General features: G+C 40.9%; 1 protein-coding gene across 1 annotated transcript; it reads right to left on the minus strand.

The window, feature by feature from the left end:
• Positions 1–3,099: 3,099 nt before the first annotated feature.
• Positions 3,100–6,745, minus strand: LOC143435904 (26S proteasome non-ATPase regulatory subunit 1-like). Its single transcript, XM_076919610.1, is given in 5 exon segments — positions 3,100–4,665; positions 4,667–5,191; positions 5,193–5,288; positions 5,980–6,294; positions 6,297–6,745. Coding segments are annotated over 5 exon segments (2,841 nt in total). The 5' UTR covers positions 6,663–6,745; the 3' UTR covers positions 3,100–3,126.
• Positions 6,746–13,894: the final 7,149 nt, after the last annotated feature.

The following is a 13,894-nucleotide window of genomic DNA, read 5'->3' on the forward strand; positions in this document are numbered from 1 at the left end:
AGGGGTGGGGGGAAGAGTAAGTTGATAAGCCTCTGATGCTGTGTCTTCACTGAATCCAGATGGAATTCCAGGACATCGGAGGTTTGGGCAGGTCTGCTCAGTATGCTTGATGAGTAGATACACCAAGGCTGTGTATTCTGCAATATACAATTCTCAGAACAAGTTTTAGTATCAAGAAAAAAAAAATCCCACCCCCAGGGGTCTGACATTTTTTTAAAAAGATGTTGGTTCTGACGACTTTTTTTTCCGCTTGTTAAAATTGGTTGTAGTATTTACATTTCAGATTTTATCCCCTTACCCTACTTCCTCCCACTACCCAGAAACCTCCTATCCCATCCCCCTCCTCATGCTTCTATGAGGCAGTGACCACACCTACCCCCGCTTCACTATCCCCTCCCCAACCTCATATTCCCCTCCACTGTGTGTTCATTTTTTTTATGGGACCAAGAAACTCCTCTCCCACCTATGTCCGACAAGGCCATCCTCCCCTACATATACCTCTGGAGTCTTGGGTCCCTCCCTATGTGTTCCCAGGCTGGTGGTTTAGATCCTGGGGAGCTCTGGTTGTTTGGTATTGTTGCTTTCTACCTGGGGTCACTAACCCTTTCTGCTCCTTCAGTCCTCTCACTAAGTTCTCCATTGGGAAACCCCTGATCATATCAGTGGTTAACTGTGAGCATCGTCCTCTGAGTGTGTTAGTCTTTGGCAGACCTCTAAGGAGACAGCTATATCATGTTCCTCACATTATGCACTTTTAGCCATCCACAACAGTGTTTAGCTTAGGTGGCTGTACATGGGGTGAATACCCAGGTGGAATGGTCTCCTGATGGCCCCTCCTTCAGTTTCTGTTCCATGTTTTGTTTCCCTATTTGCTCCCTTGAGCATTTTTGTTTCTTGTTCTAAGTAGAACTGAGGCATCCCCTCTTGGTCTTCCTTCTTCATGAGCTTCATGTGGTCTGCTGGTTGAGTCTTCGCTAATCCAAGCTTTTGGGCTAACATCCGTGGAGATATGTTTGTGTAACTATCTTCTTTTGGGGTTTTTGGAAGATTACTTTCTTGTTTTTTCTAGGTTGTAGTTTCCCTCCTTGTGTTGGAGTTTTCCACCAATTAGTCTTTGAACTGCTGGATTTGTGTTGATACTGTGTAAATTTGGATTTGTCATGGAATAGTTTGGTTTCTCCATCAGTAATGATTGAGAGTTTTGCTGGGTAAAGTAGTCTGGGCTGGCATTTGTGTTCTCTTAGGGTCTGTATGATATCGGTCCAGGATCTTCTGGCTTTTATGGTCTCTGGTGAGAAGTCTGGTGTAATTCTTATAGGTCTGTCTTTATATGTTACTTTGCCTTTTTCCCTTACTGCTTTTAGTAATTTTTCTTTGTTTTGTACATTTGATGTTTTGACTATTATATGGCGGGAAGTATTTCTTTTCTGGTCTAAACTATTTGGAGTTCTGTAGGCTTTTTGTATATTTATGGACATCTCTTTCTTTAGGTTAGGGAAGTTTTCCTCTATAATTTTGTTGAGAATATTTACTGGTCCTTTAAGTTGGGTGTCTTCCCCCTCATCTATACCTATTATCCTTAGGTTTGGCTTTCTCATTGTGTCTTGGATTTCTTGTATATTTTAGGTTAGTAGCTTTTTGTATTTTGCATTTTCTTTGACAGTTGTGTCAATGTTTTCCATGGTATCTTCTGCACATGAGATTCTCTCTTCCATCTCTTGTATTCTGTTGGTGACACTTGTGTCTATGACTCCTGATCTTTTTTTTAGGTTTTCTATCTCCAAGGTATTGTCCTTTTGTGATTTCTTTATTGTTTCTACTTCCATTTTTAGATCCTGCATGGTTCTGCTTAATTCCTTTTCCTGTTTGGTTGCATTTTCTTGCAATTCCTTAAGGGATTTTTGTGTTTCCTCTTTAAGGGTTTCTATCTGTCTACCAGTGCTCTCCTTAAGTTCTTTGAGAGTGTTATTTATGTCTTTCTTAAAGCCCTCTATCATCATCATGAGAAGTGATTTTAATTCTGATTCCTGCTTTTCTGGTGTGATGGGGTGTTCAGGGCTTGCTCTGATGGGGGAGCTGGGTTCTGATGATGCCATGTAACTTTGGTTTCTGTTGCTTACGTTCTTGCTCTTGCCTTTTGCCATCTGGTTAACTCTAGTGCTGCTTGTACTTGCTGTCTCTGACTGAAGCCTGTCTTTCCAGTTATCTAGCTTGTGTCTGATCTTCTAGGGGTCCAGATGTCTCTGTGATCTTTTCCAGCTGCACTGATTACAGTGGTACCTCTAGGATGCCTCAGGATATGGTGCCTCCAAGGTAGTAGTCCAGCTAGGTGTCTGCTGTACTGGTGCAGTGTCTCCTCTAGAATATCTCAGGATATGTTGTCTGATGCTCTGAGTTCAGTTGTTCCTCTGTGGCTCTGGGTTGAATGGACCTTCCAGTATGTCTCAGGTGGAATCCGGGGTCCACACAACAGCAGACCTGACAGAGGTCTGATCCAGGCCTCAGATCCGAGAACTAGTTTCTAAGACACTGTCCCAGTTAGAGCGCCTGGGATCCCTGCTTCCTCTGGGTTCTTGGAGGTTGGGGACAGAGCTGCCACCCAAGATCTGCTCAGTGCTCTGGACCAGACCAACAATCACTTTAAAAATAAATTTCTGAAGGAAACAGACATATAGGCCAATATAGAAAAGGACACATGTATAAAATGCAGTCTACAATTTTTAACTGTGGTTGATATTTTAGTTTCTTACTATCCTTTGCATTAGCATATTGTTTATGTTACAAGTTACAATTATATTTTAGCATCACATTTTTGTTCATATTTGAATTTCATACATGTATACCATATGCTAACTGTTATCATTATAAATGTTGCTATAGTATTCCTCAGACCTTTATTTTTTTTCTTTTTTTGAGATTTTAATATATTTATTTGAAAACCAAATTTTGTGAAAGAGAACACTGAACAGTCATATATCTTCTTCTCAACCAAAGACTCAGGACACAGGTTCTTTATGCCAGTGTAGGCAATGGTGTGAACTGAGCAGGTCTCAGTGTGGGTTCCCTCAGGATATTTCAGTGCACCAGGACAGTCATCTTCAGCTGAGCAGGTGGGGTCCCTGGCCCTTAGTCATCGATATACTCAAATGGCTCTGGGGGCTCTGGCTCTTCCTCCTCAATTTTTGGGCCATGTGCTGCCACAGGTTCCACGAGTTCTTCAATGTCTTCACTGGTGTCTTTCAGAATTATTATGCCCCCATTGGAGAGTGGTTTGAAAGGCTGGTATCTGCAGGTCTCTGTCATACTTAAGACCTTCAGCTGGGCAGGCATAACTCATGCTGGATTATCCAACAGGTGGAAGTTTGGTTCAGGTTCTTTTTTCTTCTTTTCCTTTTTTTCTGCTTCATCCACGTCCATCTTCTCCTCCTTCTTTTTTTCTTTTTCTTTTTGCTTAGCTTTGGCAGTAATAGACAACATAGCGGTGGAAACCTTTTCCTTTTCTTTTGGTACTTCCATAGGGGCAGGATAAGCAAATGTGGATGGTTTACAATTTGATTTATATCGAACTTTCGGCATCTTTAAATCCTTGTTAAGGCCAATGACACAGGTAGGAGTATAAGCCAATGACAGGAAGTGTGAAAGGGGAAACCAGAACCAGAACCAGAACTGGAGAAAGACAAGGACGCCAACCACAGAAGGCATATGACTATGCCCAGTTCTGGATTGTAAGGAGATTGTGACATTATGACCACCTGCATCCAGTATGCCTTGGGCCAGAATAGAGACAAATTTGGCCATGACATCATCATGCTTGTCATTGATGACTTTGGAATACAGCTGCGGGAACTGATTCATCTTTGGACAAGTGATTTCAGTCTTTTGGATCATGATGAGAGCTGAAGCTATCAGAGCCCCTTGCCTCACATAGTTCACAGGGTTGGTCATTGGCTCTAGTAAATTAATTGCTTCCTTGTTTCCTGTACCAGCACAGCAGATTCCCAGGGCTATTGCAGCTCCATAGAGCACATGAGGGTTATAACTCTCTGACAACAAAGAAACTACACTTGGACACTGTTCGGGCGTCCTGAACAAGATGAAGCTGAATGACTCCACTGCTGCTCTCCTGACATCATCGTTGACATCACTTACAGCAACATGCAGCAGGCGTCAAATAGCTTTGTTGTTACCAGAGCCACAATAAGCCATGGCTACAGTGTACATTCCAGATCTTCTAAGAATTGGGTCCTTGTCACGACAAAGAGACTGAATGAGAGTATCAGCCTCCTCCATCCTCCTGCACATCACCAATGCAATGCCAACTGCTAGACCACGCAGAATCTTCTCGTGTTGAGTTTCTTGTGCATAGCCAACCATATCCTCAATCGCCTGGGCGTTTTTAGAACCTAACATAACCAAATCTAAGGCCAGGCCAGCTGCCTCCCCTGTCACAGCATCATCCTGATACAGGTTTGTTTTCAGCAAATCATACACATCCTGACGTGCAGTTCCCATTGCAGCCAAACCAAGGCCCAGGCTGCCTCCATGTCTAACAATATCATTGCTTGCATTCTTAAGCTGATTAAGAAGATAGTCAATTATGTCACCACCATGATTGGCATGAATGAGACCCAATGCATAGAGACCTCCACCTTCCTGATAGGCTGATTCCTGGAGAAGTGTCCTTAGGAAGGTATGTTGCCATTAACTGTAGTGTTTCCTTCTCACGGCCCTTATGGATTACACCCAAGCTGGCAGTTGCAGTAAATTTGGCCCAGTTTGTGGCTCTGGCTAACCATTCCAAGTTATCTCTAAGAAACTGGTCACTGGTTGTACCACAGTGCACAAATGAGTTTGCTATTACAGTTGCTGTATGACATACAGAATTTTGTATTGCATCCTTTGTGTTTTTCAGAATCATGAGCTCTGTGTTATTATTTCGTATTAGGAACTGCAGGTGTAATTCAATAGCCATTTCACCACCTAAAATTTTAATCATTTTCAGAGTCTGGTCCTTGGGCTCTGGACTCACGTCTGGTGTCTTCCCGGCCACTGTGCTGGCTGTCTTCTCCTCTGTCTCCATGGGGTCACTGTCTTTCTCTGATCCTGGCACAGTACCCGTATTGGTAGATCCAGGAACAGAAGCAATAGGGGTACCAACAGTTCGAAGATTCTGGATTACAGATGACAAAAAACTGCTGACTAGCACTTTCATACAAATCAAAACAAATCTGATAGGCCATCAGCAGGTTGTCTTCCTTCACCAGCTTCTCTAAAATATCACTCACGGCCTGTCGCGGCCTGAGCAAAATGTTGAGGCCCGGGCTGCCCCGCGTTTGGCGGCCACTGTATCCTGGCCCAAGCTGCCGCTCCGGTCCGCGTGTCAGGGTTCAACAAGAGAGAGAGTAAGGGCAGACTCGAAGGATGGAGACCAGACAGAGTGTGTTTCAACCCTGTTTATTCTTCAGTCTCTCTTCCTAGTCCAAATCCCAAGTCTTAAGTTCCTAGTCCCTAGTTCCTAGTCCCTAGTGCCTCCAAGTTCCAAGTTACTTCTTCCAATTTCTCTTCCAAGTGCCTGCTACCTAATGCCTAATTCCTACTCCAAGTTGTACTCCAAGTTGTACTCTCTGAAGTGTCTCCTTCTCTCTTCTGTGTCTCCCTAATGTCTAATTCTCTGCCGTCTGCCTCTGCCTTTTATATGTCTCACTTCTAAGCCATGCCTTTTGGTCACACCTTTAATTATGCCCTTAGGTCTTGTCTCTAAATCTGATCCCTACACTTCTAAGTCAAACTGTTAAGTTACACACCTTTAATCTCACACACCTTTAATCTCACACACCCAGGGTATCTAAACCAAGATTATCAGAGTGTGCTCAGCTGTTGTAGGCTATTGTAATCCAAATCTCATGTCAGGGTATATGGCTCAAGATGGCTGCAAAGCTGATAGCCACTTTCTGCTAAAAGTCGGCCCCCAACAACGGCCTGAGGATCATCTAAGAAAATTAAGCACTGACAAACATTGATGAAATCAGGTTTTTCCAAGTTCATGTAGATTTTAACCAGGACTCTCAATACTTTATTCTGAAACTGCTTATTCTGCATTAAAGACATGCAGAGTTTGAGGCTGTAAGCTAGCATTCCGGGGACATCATTAGATTCCAGTATAGTCTTCTCAAAGACATCCAGTCTCCCGGTCTCCAGAGCAATGCCAATTGTTTGCTTATATTTGTGATCATCGAGACATCGCTGGAACATTTTATTCACGATGACTTCCAATCTCTGGTCAATTGGCTTTTTTTTTCTCCTTCAGGCAAATCTGCATTTTCCACACACTGTTTGGTATAATGATCAATGCATTTTGCCATAATAGTCTCCACATATTCAGAATTATTATTGACATTGAAGAGGTCACCTGCTCCAAGAGCATAATTCAGAGACTCCTTAAAAGCCCCCAAGTGATAAAATACTTTTGATGCCACCAAGGCTGCAAACTGCTGACTCTGGAAACCTTCATCTTCATATAAAACTTCTATTTTGTCTACAGACTCAGAAATTTCTGCCCAGAAGTCATTAACGACTGCACTCAATCTGTGTAGTGCAAATTCCTTAAGCTGCGGCTCTTCCTCATCCAGAAGAGAAATTATTCCAGTGGCTGAAGTGATCATGGCTGCGCCCTGCACTCACCGATCCGCTCGTCCACAGTCCTGGCCAAGCCCTGGATCTGTCAGCTCAGGGCCGGCTTGCTCTACTGCACCGCCAGGTTCCCGGGTGTGTTGCTCACAGACCTTTATTTTCAACTCTACTTACTGTGTTTTACTATCATGAACTCTTTAAAATTTAGTATGAACATTGGTCTTATAACTTATACACTAAATCTTGTCCTGTTAGGTGGAGACCTGTACCAGAAGAATCTTATTTTTTCTATATGGAAATAACTTGTTAAGGGCGACATGGGAGGAGTACATTGATCCTTGCTGTGCCAAGGCCCCGTGGAAATCACGAGCTACAACAAAAGGAAGAAAAGACATCTATCCTTATTTAAAGATGTTTTGGTTGTGTCTAGTAACCTGTGAGTACATGCAACATGCATTCTTTACTATGGGAGGTTACACTTTAATTAGGCCTTTTTGTACAAAAATAACCTATGTCCTTTTAATTCTTTTTAAAAAAAGATTATAATTACTTCATTACTTCATGATAACTTCTCTTTCCTCTGCCATGGTTTAGGCTTGGTGGACATTCCCCTACATGTTTCTCAATTTGTTTTGACAAAAGTTTTAGACACAGTTCTTAAAAATGAATTATTTAAGGTGCTCTCCTACTACCAATGCTGTAAGTTTGCCTGTCAACCCTGATCAGTCACTGTAAGCTCCCAGCATAGAAAATGGCAGTTAGTTTCTGACTGATGCAGGCTCAAATTAAGTGAATGGCCTGGCAGTCTTTCAATCTGTCCATCCTTCTTGTCACTTCTGCTCAACTCCCCTTCAGTCTACAGATGGAAATACATTTAGAAAAAAGATAGTAATCGACTCATTTTAATAAAAAACTTATATATACTGATAGTGTACCTTTTAAGTGTCGTCAGTGTAAGTAAGTGAAATTCACTTTGATTTTTGAGAGTAAAGGAAACTAGAATAACTGTTTTTCTTGAGAGGCCATCTAGTTTTTCCACTTTTGCTGTGTGGTGATAATAGGTAAAACTATTTTGAGAGTGTCATTCACATTATGGAAAGAGCATTACTAGTCTCATAGGAGATGATTGTCATTATTACCATTTTCAAAGAAGATTCTCTCTTCTTAGACTTATTGAAATTAGAGGTTTTAGGTTTAGGCATTTCTTCTAAAATATGGTTCATATATACATATATATGTATATTATATGTACAATTGATGTCTTGTGGTGGAAAAAATGTAAGTACAAATGTTTCATATAATTAATATGTGTGCGTGTATGTTTGTGAGTGTGTATGTACAGATTCTTTAGTAAATATTACATATTATGCTTTAATTTTGACCATTCCATGTTATATTACATAGTGTTGAAAATCATTCTCTGTAGTATCATGTTTCAGAAAACATCACTCACTTGAAGTTTAGAAGGGCTTATATATAGGATTTTTGAATCAGTGTTTATTTTTTGTGTCATATTGTCTCCTGAATCTGAGAGAGGCAGAGTCAGTGTCTACAGTTTTGGACCAACATACTAGCTTAAGTGTCCAATGCAGAGTTACATATCCAATTTAACACACACACACAGGCACACACACACACACACACACACACACACACACACACACACACACAGAGGTAACATGCAGTCTAGCATAAAAAATAGATCAGTCACAAATCTGGGAAGAATTTTGTCAAAAGGTAAAAGAGAAAAAAGAGAAACAAAAAAAATAATGGGAACCCTTTATGTATGTAAATTTCTCAAAAGACAAACTCCATATAAAAGATATGATGAAAACACAAAAGTTATGCTTACAAGGTTATTATTTCTTACAAACACTTTTGATAAGATCAGAATGCTTGATTGGAAGACATAATTCTGTCCTTCCCGTCTGGGCCTGAGCACTGAGCAGATCTGGGGTGGCAGCTCTGCCCCCCAACCTCCAAGAACCCAGAGGAAGCGGGGATCCCAGGCGCTCTAACTCGGGCAGTATCTTAGGTAAGCAGACAGCAGGGCCCACCCTAAACAGGGAGTAACTGGGAACCAAAAGGACCCAGGAAGTCACTCCCAGCCCGGAACACTGGTTCCTTCCGGTCTGGGCCAGAGCACTTGTGAACGCCCGACTCGCCAGCAAGAAAGACGCCACAACAGGATTCTTCCACACACGTTTATTGGAGAGCCTCTTGAATGCAGGAGCGAAAGACCCCGAGCCTGGAAAATGGCACTTCTTATATAGGCCTAAGAGTGGCGTGACCGCACAGGATTGGCTCCACTTCTAGAATCTCATTTGCGCGCCCTGAGGTGGGCAGTGACTTGGCGCCTTAGCCCTTTTGCACATGCGCACATTGATTGTTCGCGCTGCCTCGGGTTGCGCCATCTTGTAATGGCATTGATCTGCGGCTTCCCACAGCACTGAGCAGATCTTGGTGGCAGCTCTGCCCCCAACCTTCAAGAACCCAGAGGAAGCAGGGATCCCGGTTGTTCTAACTGGGACAGTGTCTTAGAAACTAGTTCTTGGATCTGAGGCCTGGACCAGACCTCTGCCAGGTCTGCTGTTGGGTGGACCCTGGATTCCACCTGAGACATACTGGAAGGTCCATTCAACCCAGAGCCACAGAGGAACAACTGAACTCAGAGCTTCAGACAACGTATCCTGAGATATTCTAGAAGAGACACTGCACCCAGAACAGCAGACACGTAGCTGGACTGCTACCTTGGAGACACCATATCCTGAGGCATCCTAGAGATACCACTGTAATCAGCACAGCTGGAAAAGATCACAGAGACATCTGGACCCCTAGAAGATCAGACACAAGCTAGATAACTAGAAAGGCAGGCTTCAGTCAGAGACAGCAAGTACAAGCAGCACTAGAGTTAACCAGATGGCAAAAGGCAAGAGCAAGAACGTAAGCAACAGAAACCAAAGTTACATGGCATCATCAGAACCCAGCTCCCCCATCAGAGCAAGCCCTGAACACCCCATCACACCAGAAAAGCAGGAATCAGAATTAAAATCACTTCTCATGATGATGATAGAGGACTTTAAGAAAGACATAAATAACACTCTCAAAGAACTTAAGGAGAGCACTGGTAGACAGATAGAAACCCTTAAGGAGGAAACACAAAAATCCCTTAAGGAATTGTAAGAAAATGCAACCAAACGGGAGAAGGAATTAAGCAGAACCATGCAGGATCTAAAAATGGAAGTAGAAATAATAAAGAAATCACAAAGGGACAATACCACGGAGATAGAAAACCTAAAAAAAAGATCAGGAGTCATAGACACAAGTGTCACCAACAGAATACAAGAGATGGAAGAGAGAATCTCATGTGCAGAAGATACCATGGAAAACATTGACACAACTGTCAAAGAAAATGCAAAATACAAAAAGCTACTAACCCAAAGTATACAAGAAATCCAAGACACAATGAGAAGGCCAAATCTAAGGATAATAGGTATAGATGAGGGGGAAGACACCCAACTTAAAGGACCAGTAAATATCCTCAACAAAATTATAGAGGAAAACTTCCCTAACCTAAAGAAAGAGATGTCCATAAATATACAAGAAGCTTACAGAACTCCAAATAGTTTAGACCAGAAAAGAAATACTCCCCGCCATATAATGGTCAAAACATCAAATGTACAAAACAAAGAAAAAATACTAAAAGCAGTAAGGGAAAAAGGCAAAGTAACATATAAAGGCAGACCTATAAGAATTACACCAGACTTCTCACCAGAGACCATAAAAGCCAGAAGATCCTGGACCGATATCATAAAGACCCTAAGACAACACAAATGCCAGCCCAGACTACTATACCCAGCAAAACTGTCAATCATTATTGATGGAGAAACCAAAATTTTCCATGACAAATCCAAATTCACACAGTATCTCAACACAAATCCAGCACTTCAAAGAATAATTGGTGGAAAAATCCAACACAAGGAGGGAAACTACAACCTAGAAAAAACAAGAAGGTAATCTTCCAAAAGCCTTAAAAGAAGGTAGCTACACAGACATATCTCCACGGCCAATAACAAAAATAACAGGAAACAACATTCATTTCTCCTTAATATCTCTTAATATCAATGGACTCAATTCTCCAATAAAAAGACATAGACTATCAGACTGGATACGTAAGCAGGACCCAACATTTTGCTGCATTCAGGAAACTCACCTTTGTGAAAAAGACAGGCACTACCTCAGAGTAAAAGGTTGGAAAACAATCTTCTAAGCAAATGGTCCCAAGAAACAAGCTGGAGTAGCAATTCTAATATCAAATAAAATCAGTTTTCAACCAGAAGTAATCAAAAAAGATAAAGAAGGACACTTCATATTCATCAAAGGAAAAATGTACCAAGAGGATCTCGCAATTCTGAACATCTATGCCCCAAATGCAAGGGCACCCACATACATAAAAGAAACTTTACTAAAGCTTAAAGCATACATTGCACCCTACACAATAATAGTGGGAGATTTCAACACCCCACTCTCAGCTATGGACAGTTCATGGAAACAGAAACTAAACCGAGACACAATGAAACTAACAGAAGTTATGAACCAATTGGACTTAACTGACATCTATAGAACATTTCATCCTAAAAAAAAAGAATATACCTTCTTCTCAGCACCTCATGGTACCTTCTCCAAAATAGACCATATAATTGGTCACAAAACAGGCCTCAACAGATACAAAAAGATTGAAATAATCCCTAGTACCTTATCAGACCTCCATGGACTAAGACTTGTCTTTGACATGGACAAAAACAACAGAAAGCCCACATATACTTGGAAACTGAACAATGCTCTACTCAATGATAACTTGGTCAAGGAAGAAATAAAGAAAGAAATAAAAGACTTTTTAGATTTAAATGAAAATGAGGACACAACATATCAAAACTTGTGGGACTCACTGAAAGCAGTACTAAGAGGAAAAATCATAGCTCTAAGTGCTCACAAAAAGAAATTGGAAAGAGCATACATTAACAACTTGACAGCAAACCTGAAAGCGTTAGAACAAAAAGAAGCTAATATACCCAAGAGGAGTAGACGGCAGGAAATAATCAAACTCAGGGCTGAAATCAACCAAGCTGAAACAAAAAGAACTATACAAAATATCAACAAAACCAGGAGCTGGTTCTTTGAGAAAATCAACAAGATAGACAAACCCTTAGCCAGACTAACCAAAGGGCGCAGAGACAGTATTCAAATTAATAAAATCAGAACTGAAAAGGGAGACATAACAACAGAAACAGAGGAAATTAAAAATATCACCAGATCCTACTACAAAGGCCTATACTCAACAAAATTGGAAAATCTGGAGGAAATGGACAATTTTCTAGATAGATACCAGGTACCAAAGTTAAACGAGGAGCAGATAAATCATCTAAACAGTCGCATAACCCCTAAAGAAATAGAAGCAGTCATTAAAAACCTCCCCACCAAAAAAGTCCGGGACCAGATGGTTTTAGTGCAGAATTTACCAGACCTTCCAGGAAGAACTAATACCAATTCTCTTCAAACTATTCCACAGAATAGAAACAGAAGGAAAAATACCCAATTCGTTCTATGAAGCTACAATTACACTCATACCTAACCCTCACAAAGACCCAACAAAGAAGGAGAACTACAGACCAATCTCTCTTATGAATATTGATGCAAAAATACTCAATAAAATTCTCACAAACCGAATCCAACAACACATCAAAGCAATCATCCATCATGATCAAGTAGGCTTTATCCCAGGAATGCAGGGATGGTTCAATATTCAGAAATCCATCAATGTAATCCACTACATAAATAAACTCAAAGAAGAAAACCACATGATCATCTCACTAGATGCTGAGAAAGCATTTGACAAAATTCAACATCCCTTCATGTTAAAAGTCTTGGAAAGATTAGGAATTCAAGGTCCATACCTAAACATAGTAAAAGCAATTATACAGCAAGCCAGTAGCCAACATTAAACAAAATGGAGAGAAACTTGAAGCAATCCCACTAAGATCAGGGACCAGACAAGGCTGCCCACTCTCACCCTACCTATTCAATATAGTACTGGAAGTCCTAGCTAGAGCAATTAGACAACAAAAGGAAGTCAAAGGGATACAAATAGGAAAGGAAGAAGTCAAAATTTCACTATTTGCGGATGATATGATAGTATACTTAAGTGACCCTAAAACTTCCACCAGAGAACTCCTAAACCTGATAAACAACTTCAGTAAAGTGGCTGGATATAAAATCAACTCAAACAAATCAGTAGCCTTCCTATACTCAAAAGATAAACAGGCTGAGAAAGAAATTATGGAAACGACACCCTTCACAATAGCCACAAATAATATAAAATATCTTGGAGTGAATCTAAGCAAGTGAAAGATCTGTATGACAAGAACTCCAAGTCTCTGAAGAAAGCAATTGAAGAAGATCTCAGAAGATGGAAAGACCTCCCATGCTCCTGGATTGGCAGGATTAATATAGTAAAAATGGCCATCTTGCCAAAAGCAATCTATAGATTCAATGCAATCCCCATCAAAATTCCAAATCAATTCTTCATAGAGATAGAGCAATTTGCAAATTTATTTGGAACAACAAAAAACCCAGGATAGCGAGAACTATTCTCAACAACAAAAGAACCTCTGGGGGAATCACCATCCCTGACCTCAAACTATACTACAGGGCAATAGTAATAAAAACTGCATGGTATTGGTACAGAGACAGGCATGAAGATCAATGGAATAGAACTGAGGATCCAGAAATGAGCCCACATACCTATGGCCACTTGATCTTTGACAAAGGAGCTAAAACCATCCAGTGGAAAACGGACAGCATTTTCAGCAAATGGTGTTGGTTCATCTGGAGGTCAACATGTAAAAGGATGCAAATCGATCCATTCATATCTCCTTGTACAAAGCTCAAATCCAAGTGGATAAAAGACCTTCACTTAAAACCAGATACACTGAAACTAATAGAAGAGAAGGTGGGAAATACCCTTGAATACCTAGGCACAGTGGAAAAGTTCCTGAACAGAACACCAATGGCTTATGCTCTAAGATCAAGAATTGACAAATGGGACCTCATCAAATTGTAAAGCTTTTGTAAGGCAAAGGACATTGTCAATAAGACAAATTGGCAACCAACAGATTGGGAAAAGATCCTAACCAATCCTACAACCGATAGAGGGCTAATATCCAAGATATACAAAGAACTCAAGAAATTATACTCCAGACAATCA

This window comes from Arvicanthis niloticus, chromosome 22 (genome assembly GCF_011762505.2).
Source record: "Arvicanthis niloticus isolate mArvNil1 chromosome 22, mArvNil1.pat.X, whole genome shotgun sequence".
In the NCBI taxonomy this organism is placed as follows: domain Eukaryota; kingdom Metazoa; phylum Chordata; class Mammalia; order Rodentia; family Muridae; genus Arvicanthis; species Arvicanthis niloticus.